General features: G+C 45.3%; 1 protein-coding gene across 1 annotated transcript; it reads left to right on the top strand.

The window, feature by feature from the left end:
* The first annotated feature begins 2,477 nt into the window (after window positions 1-2,477).
* On the top strand, window positions 2,478-6,868 carry INKA1 (inka box actin regulator 1). Its single transcript, XM_069968658.1, has 2 exons — window positions 2,478-2,568; window positions 5,973-6,868. Exons 1-2 carry the CDS (start codon window positions 2,542-2,544, stop codon window positions 6,834-6,836), a joined length of 891 nt encoding a protein of 296 aa, XP_069824759.1. The 5' UTR covers window positions 2,478-2,541; the 3' UTR covers window positions 6,837-6,868.
* The last annotated feature ends 18,413 nt before the right edge of the window (window positions 6,869-25,281 follow it).

Below are 25,281 nucleotides of genomic sequence, written 5' to 3'. Positions count from 1 at the left end.
GAGCCATCTATAAGAGTCAGCCTACCCACTAAACAAGGGTGTAAAGGGGCCAATACAGATGTGCAGTGTGTATAGAGATGAGGATGGTGTCAGTGTGAGGAGCCTAATATGTCTGTCTGGCAGATTCTGTGGATTCGTGGCTCGGAGAAGTTCTCATAACGGCCCAGGGCAGATGGAGAAGAAGATGAAAAGGGAAGAACTCTGATCAGAGAAGACGTCACCTGTGAGTCACTAAATATATCTGCACTGAAATGTATATGGTGTGTAGAGCCTGTGTAGAGCTGGGGCTACTGCTAAATGACTTGAAGAGGTGATATTGCTCTGTGTACAGTGGATTATTCAGTTGCAGCAGTGGTGTTAGTCAGTATGTGCTGGTATTAGTCGGTATGTGGTGGTATTAGTCGGTATGTGCTGGTATTAGTCGGTATGTGCTGGTATTAGTCGGTATGTGCTGGTATTAGTCAGTAAGTAGTGGTGTTATTTGTTACTTGTAATCTGGTACTGTGTTTTATTGGATTTAGTATAGAGGATTTAGTCAGTAACAATATGGTGGTGATGGTAGTGGTTGTGGCGATATTTCCCCCTTGTATACTGGTATTATTGGTAATACCATATATATACCAGTAGCATGCACTTGGTCGAGGAAGGGGGGCTCCAGGTTGACAGTCTGCAGCCCTCAGGGTATGCTGGGAGTTGTAGTACAGTAGTACAATCCTCCGATACCTGCCGCTGTAGACAGATGTATTGCTGGAACTTCAGGGCTGATGGTTGTCACCCACAGGTTGCAGCCACCAGGAGAATCAAACTGAGGACAAGAGTGGTGCTGTCTGTGGAAGAAGGCAGCTATATTTTTCTAATCTTAAGCCCTTTTACTTTTTTTGTGGTTCTATATTCCAGATGTAGAAACCTCTTACACGGCTCTGTATCCTTATTCACTATAAGAAATGTAGAAGAATTTTCCCTTTATTATTCAAAAAAATCCTTGTCACCTGCTGGGGTTCCCTATGGGTAACGTTGGTTGGGGTCCCACTCAGCCTCACTCGCCCCCCCTAGGCTGAACCCCTAGCTACGCCCCTGGGTTCATGTCTATGTGAAGATCTGTGATCGGCCCCACTTTTGAGCCCCACAAACTCTACAGGCTTTTAGACTCCATCCAGCACATATACATGGGTCACATGAGGCAAAGTATAGCACAGAATTTTATGTCAGATAGATGTGTACCTACTCTGATAGTATAGTGATCCTTCCCCCTGTATACATAGTTACATAGTTACATAGTTAATACGGTTGAAAAAAGACACATGTCCATCAAGTTCAACCAAGGAGGGGATGGATACAGGGAAGGGGGAGGGGTGATAGAGCAAAATAATATAAATGCATATGTATAGAACCTAAGAACTTGTCTAGCCCTATTTTGAAGCCCTCTACTGTTGTTGCTGTGACCAGATCCTGTGGTAGACTGTTCCACAGATTCACAGTTCTCATGGTAAAGAAGACTTGTCGCCTCCGGAGATTGAACCTTTTTTTTTCCAGGCGGAGGCAGTGCCCCCTTGTCCTTTGAGGGGGTTTTACCTGGAACATCTTTTCCCCATATTTCTTGTAGGGGCCATTTATATATTTAAATAAGTTAATCATATCTCCCCTTAAACGTCTCTTCTCCAGACTAAACAAATGTAATTCTTTTAATCTCTCCTCATAACTAAGATGCTCCATTCCCCTTATTAGTTTAGTTGCCCGTCTTTGTACCCTCTCCAGCTCTAGAACGTCCTTTTTATGAATACTGATGTCACTAATAATGTACACTGGTGACCTACCTCTAAAATGTGATGTGAATATACAAACAATCTCTCATTGTCCCCCAGAATGTTCCCATTCACTGACAGCAAGCTGAGATCTTGGAGGTTGTGAGGCTGATGGTTCACCAGTAATTTGGAGCATCAGAAGACACGTGTTTTGTGCCAGTGATTGGGGGTAGCCCCCTCCCCAGTCTGATTTACATGTTAATTCTTCATTACACGTCCCAGCCTGGGGCTACACTTACTGTAATTACCCCCTGAAAGGGCTGATCCAGTTACTGAATGCCCATGGGAGGTCGCTGTACGTGTCCTCCTCCCCCAGCCAAGGCTCAGGGGGCTCCACACATCAATCTCCCCCCACAGCCCCCGTGACGTACCCCCTGCAGCCACACACGGGTTACCCTGCCTCGCCTCCTCTATTGTGCATCTCCCTGATGGTTCCGTCACATAAAGAGTTAACAGCTCCCCCCTTAATGAGGTGTAATTGAAGGACTTCCCCCCTCTTCTTCCTGCTCCTTCTTCTCCCTCCGGTCAGATTTCTCCAAATTACTGAGTAGAACCCCCAAATCCAGGGGGCGTTATCCCTGCCCTGGAATTGGCTGCTGCTCAGACGTGGGCGGGGGCAGACGGAGCCTTAAGACACATTTGTAAAAGAACAGAACTCAAAAGTTGTAGCTGAGAGATCAGAGACTGGAAGCTACAGCGCGATCCGGTACCGCAACCTCCGAGCCTGGAGATCCGGGGCATGCAGAGAGCCCGCACCGATCAGCTGGTGAGTGCCGCTGCACATCACTACAATGTCATACCATACAGGATGCGACTCCGCATGCTGCTTCCCCTGTGTGTACAGTCACCTAAACTGCCAGGAGTGCAAGGACCCAGCAGAATGGAGGGACTCGCCTGTCACCCTCTGAATGTGGAGGCTGCAGATAGGAAGGGGTGCACGGAGGCTATAGACTAAGGGAGGCTGAATGTGGAGGCTGCAGAAAGGAAGGGGTGCACGGAGGCTATAGACTAAGGGAGGCTGAATGTAGAGGCTGCAGAAAAGAAGGGGTGCACGGAGGCTATAGACTAAGGGAGGCTGAATGTGGAGGCTGCAGACTAAGGGAGACTGAATGTGGAGGCTGCAGACTAAGGGAGACTGAATGTGGAGGCTGCAGACTAAGGGAGACTGAATGTGGAGGCTGCAGACTAAGGGAGACTGAATGTGGAGGCTGCAGACTAAGGGAGACTGAATGTGGAGGCTGCAGACTAAGGGAGACTGAATGTGGAGGCTGCAGACTAAGGGAGACTGAATGTGGAGGCTGCAGACTAAGGGAGACTGAATGTGGAGGCTGCAGACTAAGGGAGACTGAATGTGGAGGCTGCAGATAGAAAGGGGTGCACGGAGGCTATAGACTAAGGGAGGCTGAATGTGAAGGCTGCAGACTAAGGAAGGCTGAATGTGGAGGCTGAAGAAAGTAAGGGGTGCACAGAGGCTATAGACTAAGGGAGGCTGAATGAGGAGGCTGCAGATAGGAAGGAGGGACAGGAAAGCTGCATACATGGGGCACATGTGAAGGCTGTAGACAGAGGGGCCATGGCATACATTGCTCCTTCTCTATCAGTGCTGGGGGGCTCTGGCTGCTGGTTATTGTCACATGGGGGGATGCTCCATGGATGATTCAGGGATGGAGAAAAGGGAAGTGACTGAGTCTCCTGGGAAAGATCCTCTATTGCTTCCCCGACCTGTACATGGGTTGTATCTCTGGCTGGTGGGTAGACATTTACAAGCCCCCCCCCCCCCCCCCAATCAGTTGTCCCCTATATGTCTGCACCATGGCTACCACAGCAGCACTACTTGCCCTGTGAGGGTTAATGCCTGGCTGCAATGGGATAGGGAAGGCAGCAAGTCAGGACAGGATGGAGGAATGTGTCAGAAGGAAACTGAGTCTATTCCTGGGAGTCCAAATCCTTCTTATAGATGACTCCTAATACAGCTCAGCCTTTTCTGTCCCTCCTTCTGTCCTGTTCCCCTTCTCCTTAGTCTTTGTCCCTGTTATCCAGTCCTTGTCCCGGCTTAGTCCCTCTCCCTAGTCCTTGTTAAGCCATGGTCCCTGTTCTCCAGTCCTTACTCTTTAATCTTCATTTAGCTTTCATCACTGGTCTTTAAAGCTTATTCAGCCTCAGTCCCACTCTACAGTCCTCCATAGCCTTACTAAGTGGTCTCCAGTCCTTGTTCAGCTTGTTCTCCTGTGCTCTTTAGCCTTGCCACTCTCCAGTCCTTCATAGCCTTAGTAAGTGATCTCCAGTCCTCCATAACCTTAGTAAGTGATCTCCAGTCCTCCATAACCTTAGTAAGTGGTATCCAGTCCTCCATAACCTTAGTAAGTGGTCTCCAGTCCTCCATAACCTTAGTAAGTGGTTTCCAGTCCTCCATAACCTTAGTAAGTGGTCTCCAGTCCTCCATAACCTTAGTAAGTGGTCTCCAGTCATTTGTAGCCTTAGTAAGTGGTCTCCAGTCATTTGTAGCCTTAGTAAGTGGTCTCCAGTCCTCATTCAGCCTTGTTTTCCATTCTCCAGCACTTTTTAGCCTTGTTGCTCTCCATCCCTTGGTCACCACTTTTCCACTGACCAGTCCTCTCCATCCTTGGTCCCCACACTCCGGGCCTTTTTAGCCTAACACTGACTTTCCAATCCTTGGTCACCATTCTCCAGCCTTCACCTGCCGTGTACAGATCATTGCATTGCACTGTGTAAACACCCTCCAAGCACACAATAATAAATTATGCAGGTTCTGTTCTGTGTGTGGAGTATGGCCTGGGGAAGCCTGGGAATGCAATTATTTAGCAGTCAAAATCAATGGCAGAGACACAGTTTTTTGCCCCAAGAGCTTGCCGTCTATGTGACATGGGCATACAGAGCCTACGCATATCCGCCCTCCTGTCAAAGCTTGCAGGGCTGGCACAGGGTCTGAGGATGTCGCATCACTTAATCATAGGGTGCAGCACAGAGATACTGGGCCTGGCATCATGTACAGGGGGCAGGATGTGTCACAGGGAAATCGTGGCCCCTGGGGAAGGAGCCCAACAATCAGTGACTCAGCATCACCTCATTCTGATTGTAACATTATAATAACTGGTTCACAAGGGCTGCTAGATAAGAATTGGACCCCCCTTCCCCCACACATACACACACACACAAATAATGGAAGCAAGGCAGGAAGTGGGCAACTACAGATGGATGTGCTTCCAGTGTGCAGCAGAGCTGACATTGTGAGAGTTATTATGTGTGATGTTACAGCTGCACATAACACCTATGTATTATCTGTAGTCAGAGTTAGTATAGTCTGTTAACTATGATGTTATATAGGACTGCAGCTAACACAAAGGGAAAATGACAAATTCAGCTTTACTACATCTACATTGATTACTCTTGCGACCATAGGCAGTGAGAATATATGCTCAGATGTAGCAGAGTTGGTGTAGCTGCACATAGCACGTCTGCCCACAGCACAGGCTGCACACACACAGATGTTCAGCAGATGGGAGAGAAATGTTAAACTGCAGCCAAAACAAACAGAAGGAAAAAGGACAGGGCTCCATGTCTTTCTGGCCGAGATGGGGTTAACAGCACGGCTGCTGTAGGTGTTGGCCCTAAAGCCTCAGTCCACATGCCTTGAGGCTGAATACTTTGTGAGGCTCGTGTCTTTGCTTGCTCCCTGCGGGGAGGGGGGCTGCATCAACTGTGCCTCATGCCTGAGGTTATGGATTCTGCTTGTTATGCCCCCTCCCCGCTGCTGTCGGGCGTGTGCCAGGGATTTGGGGAGTGTTGTAGCCCACTCTACCACTGCCGAAACCAGCTCTGTCACGTCGTGTTTCAGCTCGTCTCCCGCCTGAATAAATCTGCGCTGAGCGTCTATGTGGAGGGCGTAGGAGTCGCTGTTAATAATACATTGTCAGAGTAAAGGCAGCAAGCATGATATATTCGGGGGGCAGAAAAAACTAATTATTGGGTATAATAGTCAATGATTGTCATCAGTAGGGGCTGAGGGTGGTAGTGGTGGTAGAGAAGCCAATGGTGGTGGCGGTTAAGTGGTATGGCACCATTGATAGGGCAAGTCCAGTGTGTGAATGTTCAATTCCACTTTATAATTGTATAGTGTTCTCACCACATTTTCTTATCTTTCCTGAACAGCACATGGTTTCTAAAACCTCATCATCTGAACAGATGGATTGTATGCTCCGTGTGTTGCAGGATCTGAAACGTTCCTCCCCTGCTACTGCTGAGGAGTCTTCTGCACCTCCTGCCCGCCGACCTTTAAAGCGTGACATCCGTTCTTCACATCGCACTTCAGACTTGTCAGAGGCGGACTCTGCATGCTGCATGGATCTGCCCAGTGATGTCTCTCCAGTGAGTTGTGGCCAGCGTGGCCTAGAATGGGACTCCGGCTACTCAGAGGTGTCCGGAAGTTCTTTGCGTGGGGAGGAAGAAGAGGATGACATGGAAGATGAAGTGGCAGCTCCTCCAGTTCTCCGCAGACAAATCCAGCCGCCATGTTCACGCCTTACATCAGGGGGGCTGCTGCGCTCTAGACAAGGAAGAATCCGACCTAAATCCACGTCGGATGTCTGCCTGGAACAATGGGGGGGCATTGGCATTGGAAGTGGCTCCCAGGACTGGACAGGGTGTTTGCTGTCACAGAGCCGCAGCCGGCAACCACTAGTTCTGGGGGATAACAGCTTTGCTGATTTGGTCAAACAATGGATGGATTTACCAGAGAGTGGTGATGAGGATGAGAGGCGGACTCGCTGGTTACAGAAGCCGCACGGCTTTCTGGTCAGCTTGTCCGGTAATGTAAAGAAACGCCTTGGAAACATATCAAGACCACGTGGCCGCCCGGAACAAGAGGCCATAAAACGTTTATCCTGCCCGCAGCTTGGCTGCCGGCCACTCTCCCCTTTTTACCACCAATCTCTCTCGGACATTGCAGAGGCGTCAACGGGACTTTTACACTGCCGGAGTCGGCAGCCAATCATATGCAGCGATGGACTGTTCTAGGCCAAAGATGGCCATACCAATCTTCACATGTACAGAGTTATTATTATTGTATTTTTATAATTATTTTATATTAAACCTTTTATATTCTATAATGAGACATTGTCCGTGCCATCAGTACAATTGCTTCCCAACCAAGATCAGTAGGATAGCTGTTGGCTGACAGATATCTCTTCCAGTCTGCTAGGCTGAGCATTCTTGTATTTGGAATGAAGGTAGGGGGCTAGGTTGCTGCCAGACACACCAGCTGCTTATCCTTTTAACAGCAAAAGGATCGGGCAGTTAAAATTCAAAATGCGCAATCCTTAAAAGCATCTAACCTGCTAATGTGTCCCCATAGCACCTGTGGCGCTGAGGATGAAGGTAAGTTTCTTCCCTCCATCCTTGCCACCCTTTACGTGCTATTAGGAGTTTAATCCATATACTAATTAGATATTTTAGTATACAGGGGACGGACTACCACTGCCCCCATTGCACTGATCCTCCCCCGGCTGGTCTGCACAGCTAATATTCATGGAATGGGCCATCCGGGGCGGATCGCTGCACTGGGTCCAGCAAAATGTCTCATTAGCATAAAACTCCTAATAGCACAGAAACTGTGCCGAGGATGAAGGTAAGAAACCTACTGTCATCCTCAACACCCTATGCTACAGAGAGCTATCAGCAGGTTAGATTCTTCTAACCTGCTGATAGTTTCCCCTTAAAGAAGCAGTTCACTTTTTATTTTTTTGGCCCCCCCGGGTAGCCGCTGTCATATATACTTACAGAAGATGATCAGTGTCCTGTTCCCGTCGGTCAGTTCCGTCCCGCGGTGCCGTTCACATCGGGCGCGCGCTCACTTCCGCCGGCTGCTGCGAGTCCTCTTCTCTGCCCAGTGATTATACGCCGGAAGTCACTCGCTTCCATGCATTCTCTATGGAAGCGCGTGACTTCCGGCGTTCAAATGACAAGGGAGAGAAGAGGAGTCACAGCGCCGGCGGAAGTGAGCGCGCGCCCGATGTGAACGGCACCGTGGGACGGAACTGACCGACGGGAACGGGACACCGATCATCTTTTGTAAGTATACTTGACAGCGGCTACCCGGGGGGGCGAAAAAAATAAAAAGTGAACTGCTTCTTTAAGGGCTTCATAATTAAATCCAGCCCCGGAATTCTTTACATTTATATACCCTTATATAAAACTTTAAAATCACCAGAAAATCCAGGAAAAATATTAGTATATTATCACCACCTGATGTTTCTTTTTATTAGCTTTACTGTGTCCACCTCTAAAGCTGCAGCATCCTTTGCCAGAGAAGACTGCAATTGTGCTTTCTTAACACCTCCTCCCAAAAGGCAGAAAAGACGCTGCAGCCAGCTCATCAGACTAGGGGTCCCGCCACATACACTGTGGAGGGGAGAGAGAAGCCAAGGGCCGTATTACACGGGATGATTATCGTTCAAAAAATCGCTAGAATGTTTGGATTTAAACAATAATTGTTTTGTGTGATAGGCAACGATTAAACGACTAATGAGAAATTGTTGATCATTTGACAGAATCTAGACCTATTTTCATCAATGATCGTTCACAAATCGTTCAAACAGCGTTCGGTGTAATAACACATCGTTCGGTCATTCCCTGGTCTATAGCCAGGAAAGGATGAGCGCAAGGACGAGGGTCATTGATTTAAAGGGGTTATCCAGCGCTACAAAAACATGGCCACTTTTGCCCCACTCTTGTCTCCAGTTCAGATGTGGTTTGCAATTAAGCTCCATTTACTTCAATGGAACTGAGTTTCAAGCCCCACCTAATCTGAAGACAAGAGAGGAGAAAAAGTGGCCTTTTTTTTTTTTTTTTTTTTTTTTAGCACTGGACAACCCCTTTAAGATCATTCGGCAAAGTGGTCATTTGAGATTGGACGATTTTTCCACAATTAACGATAAACAATGTCATACCACCCTAAGCATAGCATACCTGTCCACCTTGGCACATGTACATAGGTGAACATAACAAAGATATTGAAAAGAAACAGCTAGTGGTGCTAGACTGCTAATATTCCTGCAATATCTGGTGATAGGAGCTTTTTTCTTATGAGTGTAAACACATATTGTGCCTGGATTTTTACGATAAATAATATTCTCTATGGGACTATTACACAGAACAACAAATCTCCCCAATGTCCTGTTATAGTGGATCAGTGTAGACAGTCTAACTGTAACAACCCCGGGCTCTAAGAAGCATTAGTCCTGTAAGATCTGTTTCCATTCACAGACAGCAAACAGAGCTTTAATATTGAGGAGGATAACTGAAGTATCAAGTCTAGTAGAAAGTAACAGATCTGTTCCGGCCCCTTTACAATAAGTCCTTTAATCTCCTGATGAATCTGTGAAGCAACACAAATGGTCCTTGTGTTTAGCATTGGGGACGTGGATTCTGCTCCATGTGGTGTCTCAGCAGGACAGCGCCATCTTCACAGACGTCAGACCCCCCTCTCTCTTGTTATGTAAATGTGAAGCTCCATGTGCTGTCACCTCCGGGGGAGGGGAGGGGGGGGCGCAGATGGTCAGGGTGGGGGGCAGGATTCCAAAATCAGCATTTCATCACTGTAGCTGCCACACAAAATAAAAGTCACAGATCACAGTGGCCCAGATTTATCAATCTGACACAACAATGTAGCGACCAGTCATAGCTCGGCTAAATCTGGGCCAGTGTGTGTAGTGAGATCAGCAGATCATTCAGCACTAACTAAAAAATCGCTTTGTGTTTTAAATCATCTTTATGTCCCTGATTGGCCATGTTGACCATCGCATTGTCTGTGAGATCAATCAATATGATCGCCACATCTGGACATCACTTGCTAAATATTGCACATTACATAGGACCCCTTCTTTATGAATTTGTGTGGACAGGCCAGTATGGCAATAAATAGATTGGTCAATGCACAATTTGCAGTTTATTCATTTGGAAAGGTGTCCATACACCTTTAATGGCTGATCATTCATTTAGCCAACAGCTATCTCTCCTGTACACATGGATGTTCGTCTTGGCCGAATGTTCGTGTGTTTTGAATAAGAAAAGGGAGGTGGTGGCAGAACAAAAGGATTGTTGAAAACCAACATACCCAATCCTTCTCTCTCCCAATACAATCTGTTGGGTCAGAGTAAGGAGACCTCCTTAAACATTAAATGGTAGGTAGACCCCCCTTTGGTAGACCAAAGTGATACTGTCACCTCCCCCCCCCTACTCTATATGCTGTTCTCTGCACCATGGACAAGCTGCACATTCAATATATACCTGTATAAGGCTATGTTCAAAGTCTGTTATTGCCGCGACTTAACTGACAATGGCAATGCAATGAAGTCAATGGAAAGACGGACGTCTAATGCACACAATGTATTGAATAATGGATGTTGTATAAACATAGCCTAACACTTGTCTGTGACTTCTTTTTGCTCTAAAATTGCTTCATTTTACCAGTGGACTGAGTCAACTAGTTGGGCTACACGGCTGTTAGACACTCTACCCACCCAGGACCATATAGGAGAGATGGCCTAACTTCCATGAAGACCCACCTAGGTGACACTGTCCACCAATAAAATGAAGCAATTTTAGAGCAAAAAGACAATACAGACAAGTGTTATACTGTATATTGAATGTGCAGCATCTAAACTTGTGGATGGTGCAGAGAACTGCACATAGAGTAAAGGAGGGGGGGGGGGGCGACAAAATCACTTTAGACCGGATTCACACTACTTAAAAAAACATGGCCATATTTCATAACAACAGCCATAGTTGTGCAAACGTACGTAGTGTGAACATAGCCTTAATGTGTATGGGGGTCTTTAGAGCAACAAAAGGATATGTGTAGTTAGAACAAAATATTTGTGCAAGATTTCTGTGACCTGCTGAAGCATAACTTTTTTACAGCTACGATTAAGCAGTTAGCCAGATCGCAGAGTCACAAAGATACAAGCAGGCTGCGTTTGCCTTGAGGTGAATGCTAGCAATGTAATGTGAGACCACAAATCCATCAAAGTTGAATTTTGGATGACAATCGTGTTGTGTCACAGTTACATTGTGTCACAAGTCGCAATGCAGCCACATTGACAATCGTTACATTTGTGATATGTGACATTGCTATATTCATGTTGCACCACCAACGTCACCCTGTAGTCTTAGCCTTAATCTCTATTTGTTATTAGAGAATCCATTATTCACACTTTTGTCTAAATGCAATATCCTGTGTTCTATTGTATACGCTATGGTCAGCTATTTGCATGCAGCCACTCTGCTGCTACTACAGCTTTACTAACAATTTTCACTAAAAAAGAAGAATGCTGAACTTACGTAGGAAGAAAATTTAATCTTTATTAAGTACATATATTTAAAACAATTCATAAAAAGAGAGACAACCTAACATTAAGAAGAACGGTGGCTATCCCGGAGGTGGTTTTTAATTTATTTTACTCATACTATTTGCTGCAATCCCTGACCCACAACACAAGTCGTCTTACAGATGGATAAAGTGCAATACACAATAAATAATGCTAAAAAATGTTATATTACAATGCCAAAGTGCTAGTGCATATAATTCATTAAGTTAGCATATGTCGTAACATTAATCCTATAGTCCACCTATTTGTTATTGTTATTACCACACAAATTTTGGGGATCTAGCAAGTAAACTACCTTAGAGGTCCGTTTGTTATGTAACTCCTCCGGTACGCCACCACCCCCAATTGTTTTAAATATATGTACTTAATAAAGATTACATTTTCTTGCTACGTAAATTCAGCATTCTTCTTTTTTGGTGAAAATTATTAGAGAATCCAGTATAAGAATCTGCCAGTCAATCAGTCCCACTCTCATTGGTCTTATTAATATTGATATTTACTTAATGGAAAAATTTGGTGATGACCTCAAATGCTGCGGATACAGAGTGTCACCTTCCCCTAACTAGACAGGTTAGGGAAAGTTGAGTGTCAATGGTAAGCTATAATGGAGGCTGACATGCAACTTTTTTCAGGAATAGACATAACTAACATATTGACAGAAGAAAGGAGTATGATTGAAAATTACTGTGGAATTATTATTATTTTTTTTTTACTATAATATATGGGAAATAGGAAAGAGTCCCTTTTATTCTTGCTGATCCTCCACATTATGTGTCTGTATATAATGTAGTACTGGACATTGCTGCAAAAGTGTAAGGGGTTAACAAGACACACTGGACACATTGAAGTATCTGCATGTTCACACCTCAGGAGGCCTGGACTGTATCTGCTATAATTAGGAACAATTACACCCAACATCCTGCTACAGAGCTGCTGCAAAGAGGTGATTAACCCCCTGACAGTACTGAAGATAAGAGCAGCACAGCCTCTATATCATGAGCCAAAGGAGAGGTTGTCACAGCCCCGCCCCTATACTGACATCACTAATATAACAGTGATATAATTACATTGTGATCAGACATAAGGGTCCATTTACACAGAAAGATTATCTGACAGATTATCTGCCAAAGATTTGAAGCCAAAGCCAGGAACAGATTATAAACAGAGATCAGATCATAAAGGAAAGCCTGAGATTTCTCCTCTTTTTAAATCCATTCCTGACTTTGGCTTTAAATCTTTGGCAGATAATCTGTCAGATAATCTCTCTGTGTAAACGGAGCGATAATTCGCCCGATCAAACGATTAACGATTTTGAAGTAACAAATTTTTTTTATATCGATCAGCGTTTAGACGGAACAATATATCGTACGGAAAAATCGCTTTGCGATCGTTTTGCGATCGCTTAAGCCTATCTCGCACATAGGTAAAATCAGTGAACGACTGTTTACACGGAACAATCTGCAAATTATTTGCGAATGATCAACGACGATTTATTAACATGTTCAAAGATCAAAATGAACGATTTTTAGCTAATCGCTTGATCGTTCGCTGCGTTTACACGGAACAATTATCGCTCAATGCGATCGTTGATGCGAAAATTCGCCCGATAATCGTTCTGTGTATACGTAGGCTTAGACCCACACACCTTATACTACAATAGCAGCTATTCCATCAATATGTGATACATAAATTTGTACTGCATGGTTTTATATATATATATATATATATATGTCGCCAGCTGCCGCCACCTGGGTTATGCTGGTTTGCAATGACAACTACTGTACTGTATATAATAAATGTTGGGGTTTTTTTTTCAACAATCAGTGTGAATTCTTCATGGAAATAATAAGCCGTCCCCTGAAAATAAGACATAGCGCATCTCTGGAAGCAAAAATTTATATAAGACACTGCTTTATTTTCAGGGAAACATGGTACATCCATGCAGTGTACATTTTTTCCTTGATGCCTCATCATGAAATAGCATCATTCTATACAGGAATCTTTACCAATACCGGAAATACTTAACAATATTGCCACAAAAGAAGCCACATAACTCTTCTAGGTTATGTTCCCTCACAGTATTTTTGTGTAGTATTTTGGTCAGTATTTTGCAACCAAAAACCATCTGTGGAATGAAAACACAGAAAGGCTATGTGCACACACTATTAAAATTGAGTGGTTGTCCACCATTAAATGGCAAATAATGTCCGTAATTTTAAAACAATGTCCTTTATTTGCCATTTCATGGCGGCCATTTACTTAATTTCAACAGTGTGTGAAAATAACCTTTCTATGTTTTCAATCCACTTAAAAAATACTGACAAAATACTGAGCAAAAATACTTAGGGTGGCATTTATTAAGTCCGGCCTTTTTTTACGCCGGACTTATAAATGCCCCCGCAGCTCCGGCGCTACGGAGATTTATGTAAAGGCGGACTGCTGAGCTGGGGACTGGAGTAGGTTTTCGGCGTACATTTGGGCGGAACGGATGGTAAATCGCGCGGACTCTGAGTCCGCGCCCTCCGTTCCGCCCACTACACGCACCCTTTCCGCCCCCCTGGCGTACTCGGCGGAAAGTGCCGATTTGCGAATATTTTATTCGAAAATCGGCCATTTGCGAATAAAAAAATACGCAAATCGGCACTTTCCGCCGAAAGTCATCCGTTCGCCGGATGATACATGTGGCCCTTAGCCTCTGTCAAGTGATTGGGGCCTATGTATTTGTTAAATGTTTTCACCCAGCATACAGAGGGTAGTAGATTTGTGGATGCACGGGGGTGGTTCATCTAGTTTCTGTCACGCAGTAAAAGCTGCAAATTTTGCACAAGACCTAGGGCAAGATACTAGCCCTGATCTGAGCTAGCTAACTAACTGGGCAAAAGTGACAGCAGAGAATCAATCCCACCTCATGGTCTCTCAGTCAGGGGTCAGAATCCCCTCATTACCTAAGGACTATTCATGTGGAATTTGCACCAAGAACAGAAAAGCCTCAGGTAATATTCAACCCGTAACTTAATTACAGTACAGTAACCTTAATGGGCTAGTGCCATTATATGATGAAAAGTTCTACTGCTTTCTAAGGAGCAGATGGACTGGCATTTTCCCTCACTGGTCTTTAGCGCTGGACTAATATAGATTTCAGCTACAATATGCACCAGTTTTTGCTCCAACCCTCTCCTCCTCAGCCCTGCCACTGGCGTGATCTTTAAAAAACAAAACAAAAAAAAAACTCATAACATTTTTGTGTACAATTTACTATTTTTTTTCCTAGTGTGCATGGTATAATAAATCCCCCCTATGTGCTTCCTCCTCATCATCAGGATTTCTCCCTGAATAAGAACAATTGTCATGAGGATGTGTGATAAGTGACATGTTGGCTGATCAGTTCAGTCCTCTTACAGCTGCGGTGACAGCCGATGATGGTGACAGTTCCTCCCGTCTTGGCTATTCTTGGAGAACAAACAGAACATGCTGCTGCCTCCTGAATTTCCTTAATGTGAACATCCCTAGTCACATGGGAAAATATTTACTTAAAAAAAAACTGTTAGGTCCCCAAGACCTCACACAACAGCCCAGGACCTGACAGGTGAGGAGTACAGTGCTCCAACGCTGTTCTTCTCTGCTCTATGTGATGCTGCTTACAGCAGAAACATTTTTTTTAAACAAGGCCTGTCAAAACTGATATCAAGTCACTAGGGAGGGGACACAATTTGGTTGACAACCTGAGTGCAGGGAGAAGCCCTAACGTCTGGACTTTGACCAGGCCAACATCTGAATTTTTTTGAGCCATGTTAAAGCCTATGGATAATGGATTTATTATAACAGTGGCATCCATAGGCTATAATGACATCAGTTAAATAGATATGTCATAAAAAAACTCATAAGGTATCAAATAGAATCCATGTAAGTTTATTGGTGATGAACGCCACCGGCCAGAATTTCAAGCTAAATGCTTCAAACTAAAAAGTGACCTGCCTCCATTTAAAGGGGAACTCTGGATAAGAAAAACTTTTTTTCTATTAAAAGTACATTAAAAGTTATATAGATGTGTCTATACAATGTATTACTGTATCTGTTCAGTTCTGCCACACTGGTAGCTGATAGAAATCCAGGAAGTGAAAAAAATGGCCTCTGTGCCAATTCACATTGTCTCCTGCTCCCACTGCTCTCCCACCTTAGGAGACAAATATTCCATGCCTCTGTCTCACATTGTGTGTGTTAGCTGAGGACAGGCTGATGATGCAGACCTGGGGCAGGGCGTGATGTCACAGGAGTAGTGATGAGCGAATAGTGAAATATTCGAATATTCGATATTCGTACGAATATCTCCCCGATATTCGAATATTCGATCGAATATTCAATCCCATTAAAGTCTATGGAAACAAGTATTCGTTTATTGAAAAACATCTATTCGACCACTTGGAGGAAAAAAACGGAAGTAGGGGGATTTGAACGCTTATCGAATATTTATCGAATCTTCGGAGAACTATTCGATTATATTCGATAGATCGAATACCTTACGATTCGATCGAATATCTATTCGATCAAACAGTATTCGCTCATCACTGCACAGGAGGCTTGGCTGGATAACCCAGTCCCCTGACTGATTCACCATCTCTAACCAGCCAGAAGCAGCTGCTGCACTAATTTTACTGATTGTAATGGGTGGGGGCTGTGATGATCACATGAGTAAAGCATTGCATTCTGGGAAATGCCAAACAGGAAGAACAGAAACACAAAACAGAGCAAGAACCCCCCAAACAAATGGATTTTTGGTAGTTTCAAAATTGGGACAGATAGGTAAGTAATGCGTTATGCTTCTGCAGAAGTTTAAATTTTTTTTAACCTCTACCTGGAGTTCCCCTTTAAGGCATCAGAAACTTTTCCTGAAATGGATGATAAAAATAAGACTTTCCTTGAGATGCAACAATTCCCAACATTCACAGTTCAACATTGACAGTTATAAGTTTGCCCTAAAAGCACCAGATTTTGGAAGGCCTCTTATAAATTGATTTATTTCCTTTTGTCACTATTATTACTCAGAACCTAATCCCTTAACAATGCCCCCTTACCATTTGCAACTATATGTGCCTATACAAATACTGGCTAGGTGACTACAGTGTTGTGCGTACGCATCATAATGACACGCTCAGAGGTAAATGCGACACTGAGTGGCCAGCTGTGATAAAGCAAAGAGTAACTGTCACTGTCACTCACTCCTGGCCTCAGGCAGCCTCTTCTGCCAGTCTGGAGAGGCCAGAAGAGTCTTTCACTTCAGGAAGAGCAGGCCTCATTATTTGCATCATGTAAGCAACGGTTTGCTGCTTGTCGCTCCGTCTGAGAAGATCGGTGACAGCAGACTGCAGCTGACTTCTATGGGCCTCTCCCAACGCTCCTCCCTGTAGCCACCCCCCCCCCCCCACACACACACACACTCGCTGTCTGTGCTTGTAATGGCACACACAGCAAGTGGGGAACCAGGAGGAAGTGAGCGCTGACCAGCAGGCCCAGATTGGTAATCTGGCAGACCAGGCAAATGCCCGCTGGGCTGCCCGATTGCCGATCCGGGGGGGCCGTGGCAGGGGCGAGCTGGGCCGGGGGGCATATGGCCAGGTCCCCCCCTTGCCGTTACAGGGCCGCGGCCGCCGGACCTCTTGTAAGTTCAGTGAGCTTCTCCTCGCTCCCGCTCGGCAGCTGACATGTGACATCATCACGTCACATGTCAGCCGCCGAGCAGTAGAGAGGAGAAGTCCGGGCGCCGCAGTGCTGCATCAGTGAGCTTCCGGCCAGGGCCGGCATCCCGGAAGCTCACTGAACTTACAAGAGAAGCTGCCAGGCCAGAGGGAGATCCAGGATCCAGGTGAGGTGAGTGTATTTTGTTTTTTTCATTTTCCACATAAATGTTGCAATGTGGGGCCTACACAGGGGGTCTATACTATGGGGGGGGGGGGCTGGCTGCACAGGGGGTCTATACTATGGGGGGATGGCTGCACAGGGGGTCTACACTATGGGGGGCTGGCTGCACGGGGGGTCTATACTATGGGGGGCTGCACAGGGGGTCTATACTATGGGGGGCTACACAGGGGGTCTATACTATGGGGGGCTGCACAGGGGGTCTATACTGGGGGGCTAAACAGGGGGTCTATACTGCGTGGAGGGGCTACACAGGGGGTCTATACTATGGGGGGGGCTACACAGGGGGTATATACTATGGGGGGCTACACAGGGGGTCTATACTATGGGAGGGGGCTGCACAGGGGATCTTTACTATGGGGGGGCTACACGGGGGTCTATACTATGAGGGGGGCTGCACAGGGGGTCTATACTGGGGGGCTGACGTCAGCACGTCACATGTCAGCCGCCGAGCAGTAGAGAGGAGAAGTCCGGGCGCCGCGGTGCTGCATCAGTGAGCTTCCGGCCAGGGCCGGCGTCCTGGAAGCTCACTGAACTTACAAGAGAAGCTGCCAGGCCAGAGGGAGATCCAGGATCCAGGTGAGGTGAGTGTATTTTGTTTTTTTCATTTTTCACATAAATGCTACAATATGGGGCCTACACAGGGGGTCTATACTATGGGGGGGGGGGGGGGGGGGGGAGGGCTGGTTGCACAGGGGGTCTATACTATGGGGGGGGGCTGGCTCCACAGGGGGTCTATACTATGGGGGGGGCTGGCTGCACAGGGGGTCTATACTGTGGGGGGGCTGGCTGCACAGGGGGTCTATACTATGGGGGGGCTACACAGGGGGTCTATACTATGGGGGGGCTGCACAGGGGGTCTATACTGGGGGGCTACACAGGGGGTCTATACTGCGTGGAGGGGCTACACAGGAGGTCTATACTATGAGGGGGGCTGCACAGGGGGTCTATACTGGGGGGCTACCCAGGGGTCTATACTGCGTGGAGGGGCTACACAGGGGGTCTATACTATGGGAGGGGGCTGCACAGGGGTCTATACTGGGAGGCTACACAGGGGGTCTATACTGTGTGGAGGGGCTACACAGGGGGTCTATACTATGGGAGGGGGCTGCACAGGGGGTCTATACTATAGGAGGGGGCTACACAGGGGTCTATACTGTGTGGAGGGGCTGCTTATGGGGTCTATACTATGAGGGGGGCTGCACAGGGGGTTAATACTATGAGGGGGGCTGCACAGGGGGTCTATACTATGAGGGGGGCTGCACAGGGGGTCAAAACTATGAGGGGGGCTGCATAGGGGGTCTATACTATGAGGGGGGCTACACAGGGGGTCTATACTGTGGAGGCTACACAGGGGGTCTATACTGTGGGGGGGCTACACAGGGGGTCTATACTGTGGGGGGGTTACACATGGGGTCTATACTGTGTGGGGTTTCACAGTGGGTCTATACTGTGGGGGGTTACACAGTGGGTCTATAATGTGGGGGGGATACACAGGGGGTCTATACTGTGGGGGAAGCTACACAGGGGGTCTATACTGTGGGGGAAGCTACACAGGGGGTCTATACTATGGGGGGCTACAAAGGGGCCTATAACATGGCAGCTAAAAAGGGGCCTATAATATGGTGGCTAAAAAGGGGCCTATACTATGGGGAGCTACAAAGGGGCCTATACTATGGGTGCTACACATGGGGTCTATACAATGTGGGGGAAACACGGGGGATCCTATACTATGTGGGGGCTACCTGGGGGGTCTCTACTCTGGGGGGGGTACAAAAGGGAGGCTATACTATGTGGGGGCTACAAAGGGGCCTATACTATGTGGGAGCTACACAGGTACCTATACTATGTGGTGGCTACACAGGGGGCTATATTATGTGGGGGCTACAAAGCGGCCTAAACTATGTGGAGAGTACTTTGAGGGGTTTATACTATGGGGGTTACACAGGGGGCTACACTACATTGGTCTACTATACAGGAAAGGAGTGGGGCTATATTACATGGGGCTGCTGCACAGGAAAAGGCAGGTTATACTACATGGGGCTGCTGCACAGGGAGGGGGGCTATAATATATGGGGACTGCTTTACAGTAGGGGTCTATACTATATGAAGGCATGAGGGTTCTATAGTATATGCAGGAACACAGGGGACCTAATACTATGTGGGGTTATGGAGGAAGCCTATATGGGAGCACAAAGAGGGCATATGGGGCACAAAGAGGGTCAAACTATATTGCACACAGAGGGACCTAACTACTATAGGGGGCATAAAAGAGTGACCTAATACCATATGGGGGCAGAGCACACAGGAAGCCTATTACTAAATGGAAGCACAGAGGGGACCCAGTAATATTTAGGGAACAAAGGGGGCATAATAATATATGGGAACATAGAGGGGCCTGGCTACTAGTGGGAGGCTCAAAGTGGGGCTAACTGCATACATGGGGGCACAGAGGAGCAATGTAACTGTGTGAAGCAATACACATGAGGACTTTGTATAGAAAATAGCATGGTGCTGGAATGAGGAGCCTAAAATGTTTGTTAGATTCTATGGAGATGACTGGAGAAGACTTTGTGATAGTTGGGCCGGATGGAGAAGAAAAGGAAAAATGAACAACCATGATTAGCAAAAACGTCGCTTGCAGTTCATACAGACAAGACGCCCCTGGTGAGCCACTGGATGTAGCTGCACTATAATCAATTATTATGTCTGCAGAACCTGGGTATGCTGGATCTACCTCTATATGGTCACTGCTTAGGGAGTAAAGTGGTATTATCCAGTTACTGTGTTGTGAAGATGGTAGTGGTCATGGTGTATTATTTACCCTGTGTATACTGGTATCATTGGTAATTGTGTTTATATGGTGGATTTTATTCTGTATCAGTATTCAGTTTTTTGGGAAAAAGCAGCCATGTTTTTTGAATCCTGGATAACCCTATAGGTAGGCGTCACTAAATGAGACGGTTAAGAAAGGTGGGAGATTCTCTTTAATGGCACATTCTGCTAGAGACTGCATCTGATCAGTTCTGTATTCTGTACTATAGTCGGCAGTGTGATAATACTTTCCAGTACACCTATGTATTATCTGTTATATTGCTCTTTGTGTAGTGGTAGTGGACACTTATTTCTATCATTAGTGTCTGTGGTCCTTTTTTTCGCCTTCTTGTGATGAAGATGGAGGTCACCATATAAAATGAGTGTCAAAGGTTGTGACCTAGTAAATCAGAGTTTGGCACAGCTTGCATTGCGCTCTGTCTTAAGACCGGTACAAGAGATGATTATTGGCAAGGAGAAATGCTAGAAATGCTGCTTTGGCTTATAATCAGCCCGTGTAAAAGGGCCTTAACACAGAATCATCATCATTTGTGCGGCCTGACTGCTAGATAATCGTACCTTGTAAGGGCACTGCAAACAAACACCGGGGGTATTGTATGTGGGCTGGTAGGGTTAGACTGCCAGGGCTGCTTTTTAGTCCCAGTCCGGCCCTGCTGACCAGACATCTGACACTTGAGAAAGAAACCAGATCGGTTTAAAAACGCGACGTGTCGCTATTAACAGTCTTATACATTGTTTTACAAATACATTTTTAGCCATTATTTATTTATTGAGTCTCTATTGGACCAGTGGATACCCCTAGGCGGAGTGGAGGTGTTTTCTAATTATTACAGTCTTTGTCACCTTTTTACTACCCTATATATTATAATGGAAGGCCAAACCATAGCACAAATAAAGCACCTTTTACCTCGTGTCTCCCATTGCCTCATAGATTGTAAGCTCTTGAGAGCAGGACCCTCATGCCACTTTTTTGAATTACTGATATGTAATATCTTACCTCTGCCTGTACATGTTCCCTTTGTATGGTAAAGTGCTGTGGAACGTGCTATACAAAGATTATCATTGTTATCTTAAGCCTCACTGCAATGTAAAAAGACAAAGGGAAAATTATTTTTGGTTTTGCTCCATGATAATAATACATGACCTGAGGCCAGCAGAGAGAAGGCTGAAATCCGGATTTTATAAATGAATATATTGTGAAACTATAAACGGCATTAATGCACTGTATGGCAGAAGTAATCATCTGTGCCCTTGTGCAGCAACCCAGGTGGAGTGTAATGGTGACCGACAGGTAAAGTAGGTAGATAATGAGAATAGTTGTCCTTAGTAGTCAAGGAACAATTCACGATGGAAACACTGGCTACAGTGCTTCCACCTGACCTTCCACACTCTTAGGGCCCTATTACACGGGCCGATTATAGTGCGAAAAATCGTTAAATCGTTCGAAAAATTGTTCATATGGCGTTGATCATTGATTTAGATCTGAACCTAAAATCATTGTTAATCGTTCGCTGTAATTCCACATTCATTCGCCCTAGTTCCGCATTTGTTCACTAATCGTGCAGTGTTATTGCACATTGTTCATATTTTTGCTGGGATCAGAAGGAATAAATAATTACAGTAACGATCGCAATAACGATTGTAGTAACAATCGTAACTAACAACCATTGTTTCTGTGTAATATGATGAACGATTTCATTTTCAGGTTAACGATAAACAATCTCGTATGCTATCGTTTATCGTTAATTGTTAAAAATCACTTTGTGTAGTAGGACCCTTAGAGCTGGCGCAGTGAAGAGGTGGTTGCACATAAATAGTGGTGATAGTATTCCTCTGGAGCAATCCCTATATGCGTAGGCCTCCTGGCTGATACAGACTGCAGAGCTCTTGATGGTAATTCCTTTCGTAAACTGATTTTTTTTAGTACTGCAATTCCCAGCTCTGGGGTACAGATCTGTAATACATCCGTGACTGCATTATGTTTGGCCCTTAAAGGGGTTAACCAGCGCTACAAAAACATGGCCACTTTTCCCCCTACTGTTGTCTCCAGTTCAGATGCAGTTTGCAATTAGGCTCCATTTACTTAAATGGAACTGAGTTTCAAAACCCCACCCAAACTGGAGACAACAGTAGGGGGAAAGTGGCCATGTTTTTGTAGCGTTGGATAACCCGTTTAAGAATCCTGGGGGTCTTAGTTTTATTGCTTTTATTCTAAGCTCTCCTCTGCTTTCCTTCTCGAAGATTCCTACACATTTAGACTGGGAAACCCTCTTTTGCGCTGGTGGCCGCATACCGCCGCTCTGGTCCCTGGGTCCATGGCTTCCTGGTCTCTGCCTTGGCTGCTGACTGGCTGAGCAGACCTCACACGTCACGACCCAGGGGGTCGGGGACCTTTAAGAGAAAATGATTTTACCAATAATCACCACTAAGGCGTTGTATGAAGATGAAATGTTATATGGTACCTTAGGAATACTATATGCCCCAGGTATAGTGCAGAGAATTTAAAGCAAGTGCAGTCAAGAGACTCCACCACTTTTCTCTGCAAATGTAGGCAGCATAGAAAAACAATGTAAGTGGAAAAATAGGAATCAAGATGGATGAAAACACATACAAGCCACAACAACATCAGCTAAAGCAGAAAAAGACAAATGCATTCACAAGAAACTCCACATCAGTCTCTAATAATAGCCTAAGCTGTACTATATAAGCAAACAACATTTTTTTCCCAGGGTGCTTCTCTGTAGCAGCTGATGATGGACAGTGTGGTGCTGGGTCCCTCTCTGTCTTTAAGTATCAGTTTATTAATAGAGATGAGCGAACGTCGAGCATGCTCAAGTCCATCCGAACTCGATCGTTCGACATTTGATTACCGGTGGCTGCTGGATACAGCTCTAAGGTTGTCTGGAAAACATGGATACAGCCAATGATTATATCCATGATTTCCACATAGCCTTAGTGCTTTATCCAACTTCAGCAGCCACCGCTAATCAAATGCCGAATGATTGGGTTCGGATGGACTCGAGCATTCTTGAGGTTCGCTCATCTCTATTCATCAATCCTCTTTTCTATCTTCAATCTTTGACTCTCAGCTTTTTATGAGCAAGATAAACAAAGTAAAACCGTATCATCGTAGAAGAAAATGCGGGCTTCCCTAGGGAAGGACGCCATATAGGTTCTTTATGATGCGCTCCGACTGCAGGCTGAAGACAGTGAAGGATTCACTGACACAAAGGATGTTCCAAAATGTTACCTGGAGATCCCAAAAACATCTTGTGTAGAATGACTGCCACTTATGGCTGCCATTAGTCACTCAATGGCATATACATCTGCATCCTTATATATACACATTACCTGCTGCATTAGCTTTATGTGTGTCATTATGTGTGTCCCATAACAGCCAATCGTGGTGCAGCTCTCTTCTCATTAACTGCTCTCGATAATAAAAGGTGTGCTGTGATTGGTTGCTTTAGGCTCCCTGTCTGGTTCTGTTAGACATATTTGACAAAGGCGATGCAGTGACTATAAATGGTGAAATGGCTTCATGATATAGAATAAATACTTTGATTATCACTGTTAAGTCTTAAAATTATTATGTATAGGGGCTGATGATTCTTTGTCATTTATTCCCTTGGGGGGGGGGGGTATGGAATTGTTATTTTTCCTTCTAGGGAGCCCCTCATCCATGTTTTTTGCGCCTCCTGAAATGCTGCACTCGGTTCAGGGTCACGGATACAGACAGACCCCAGAATTCCTAGACATGAGATGTCGCCATCACAACTATGGCTGCAGAGATTTACACAGGGGGCAAACAGACCCCTGCTTTTAATTAGCTGAGCCCTTCCAGCATGTGTGCTGCTGACCTGGAACGGTGGCAGAGGCTCTTCAGTGCCAAAGAGCAGCAGCCAAGGAGGGAAAGGCTCAATAATAATTTACAGCCAGTAACCAAACACGGACACCAAGCTCTGCAATAACAAGACAGGACGCAGCGCGAAATTCAATTACTGAGCCCCAGAGAGAAAGACTAGAATAATCAGGAGTAAGTGGACCAATAAACTATTCACCTGTACTGCAGCCAGACCCTCAGCAGCTACAGGGAGACTGTATTCATCTCTCTTATGCTGCGTTTACACAGAACGATTATCGTGCAAATTTGCACGATAACAGTCGAATTTGAACGATAATCGTACATGTAAACGCAGCAAACGATCAACGATTGATCTTTCAACAGGTTCTCAAATCCTCGTTGATCGTTTGCCAAAAATTTGCAGATCGTTCCATGTGAACAGTTGTTCGCCGATTTAACCAATGTGTGAGATAGGCTTTAAGCGATCGCAAAATGAATTTCCATACGATATATTGTACCGTCTAAACGCTGATCGCTATGAAAAAAAAAAAACGTTACTCCGACATTGTTAATCGTACGATCGGGCGAATTATCGTTCAGTGTTAACGTAGCATTATAGTCAGCACCCCATGACTGATGAAAGTGAACAATACATTGCTGTAATTTGTCCGTCATAGTCCAGGTGGTGACAAATTAGAAATTTAAGCAACTTTTTTTGCCACACGGTATATTCTCGGTCCCTTCCCTGCGTAACATGACTTATATCAAGGACCATAAGGTGTGCCTGTCCCCAGCTACGCATGGCTGGGTATTATACTATAAAGCAAATATAGAGATAACTGTGAGTGTACTAACTCTTTAAACAACAGCACTGCGTGTGACAACCTTGCACCTAATGTACTGATCATCTGGTGTATGTCCTGCAGGAAGTGGTATTTTTTCCGGTCTGACGGAGAGGGTTTCTATGGGGATTTCCTATTGCTCTGAACAGTTCATGACATGGACAGAGGTGGCAGCAGAGAGCACTGAGTCAGACTGGAAAGACTACACCACTTCCTGCAGGACATACAGCAGCTGATAAGTACTGAAAGATTTGAGATTTTTTAATAGAAGTAAATTACAAATCTTTGGCACTTTCTGGCACCAGTTGCTCTGAAAGAAAAAAATGTTTGCTGAATATTCCCCTTTAAGGCTGACTAGAGGTGCAGATGAGTTATGTGTATGGAAATTTGTTAGAGTGTCATTACTGTTCCTTTAATGAATGTGTAAACTGGAACAAGTCTCACATGCTCTGGATATGGACCTGTATCTATGGTCCAAACACCATGATCATTATTCATCTAGCTATAAAAGATGGTTACTGCTGCTTATTGGGCTTTTCTTGTTCAGAAAACCCATTTAATAGTTTATGAGAGATTTAATACAGACAATACAATGATTTGAATGGGCACTGTGTAATGCTTTATTTCCCCTTTGATGTGGA

This window comes from Dendropsophus ebraccatus, chromosome 4 (assembly GCF_027789765.1).
Source record: "Dendropsophus ebraccatus isolate aDenEbr1 chromosome 4, aDenEbr1.pat, whole genome shotgun sequence".
Lineage (NCBI taxonomy): Eukaryota > Metazoa > Chordata > Amphibia > Anura > Hylidae > Dendropsophus > Dendropsophus ebraccatus.
This window is presented reverse-complemented; position numbering and strand designations above follow the sequence as displayed.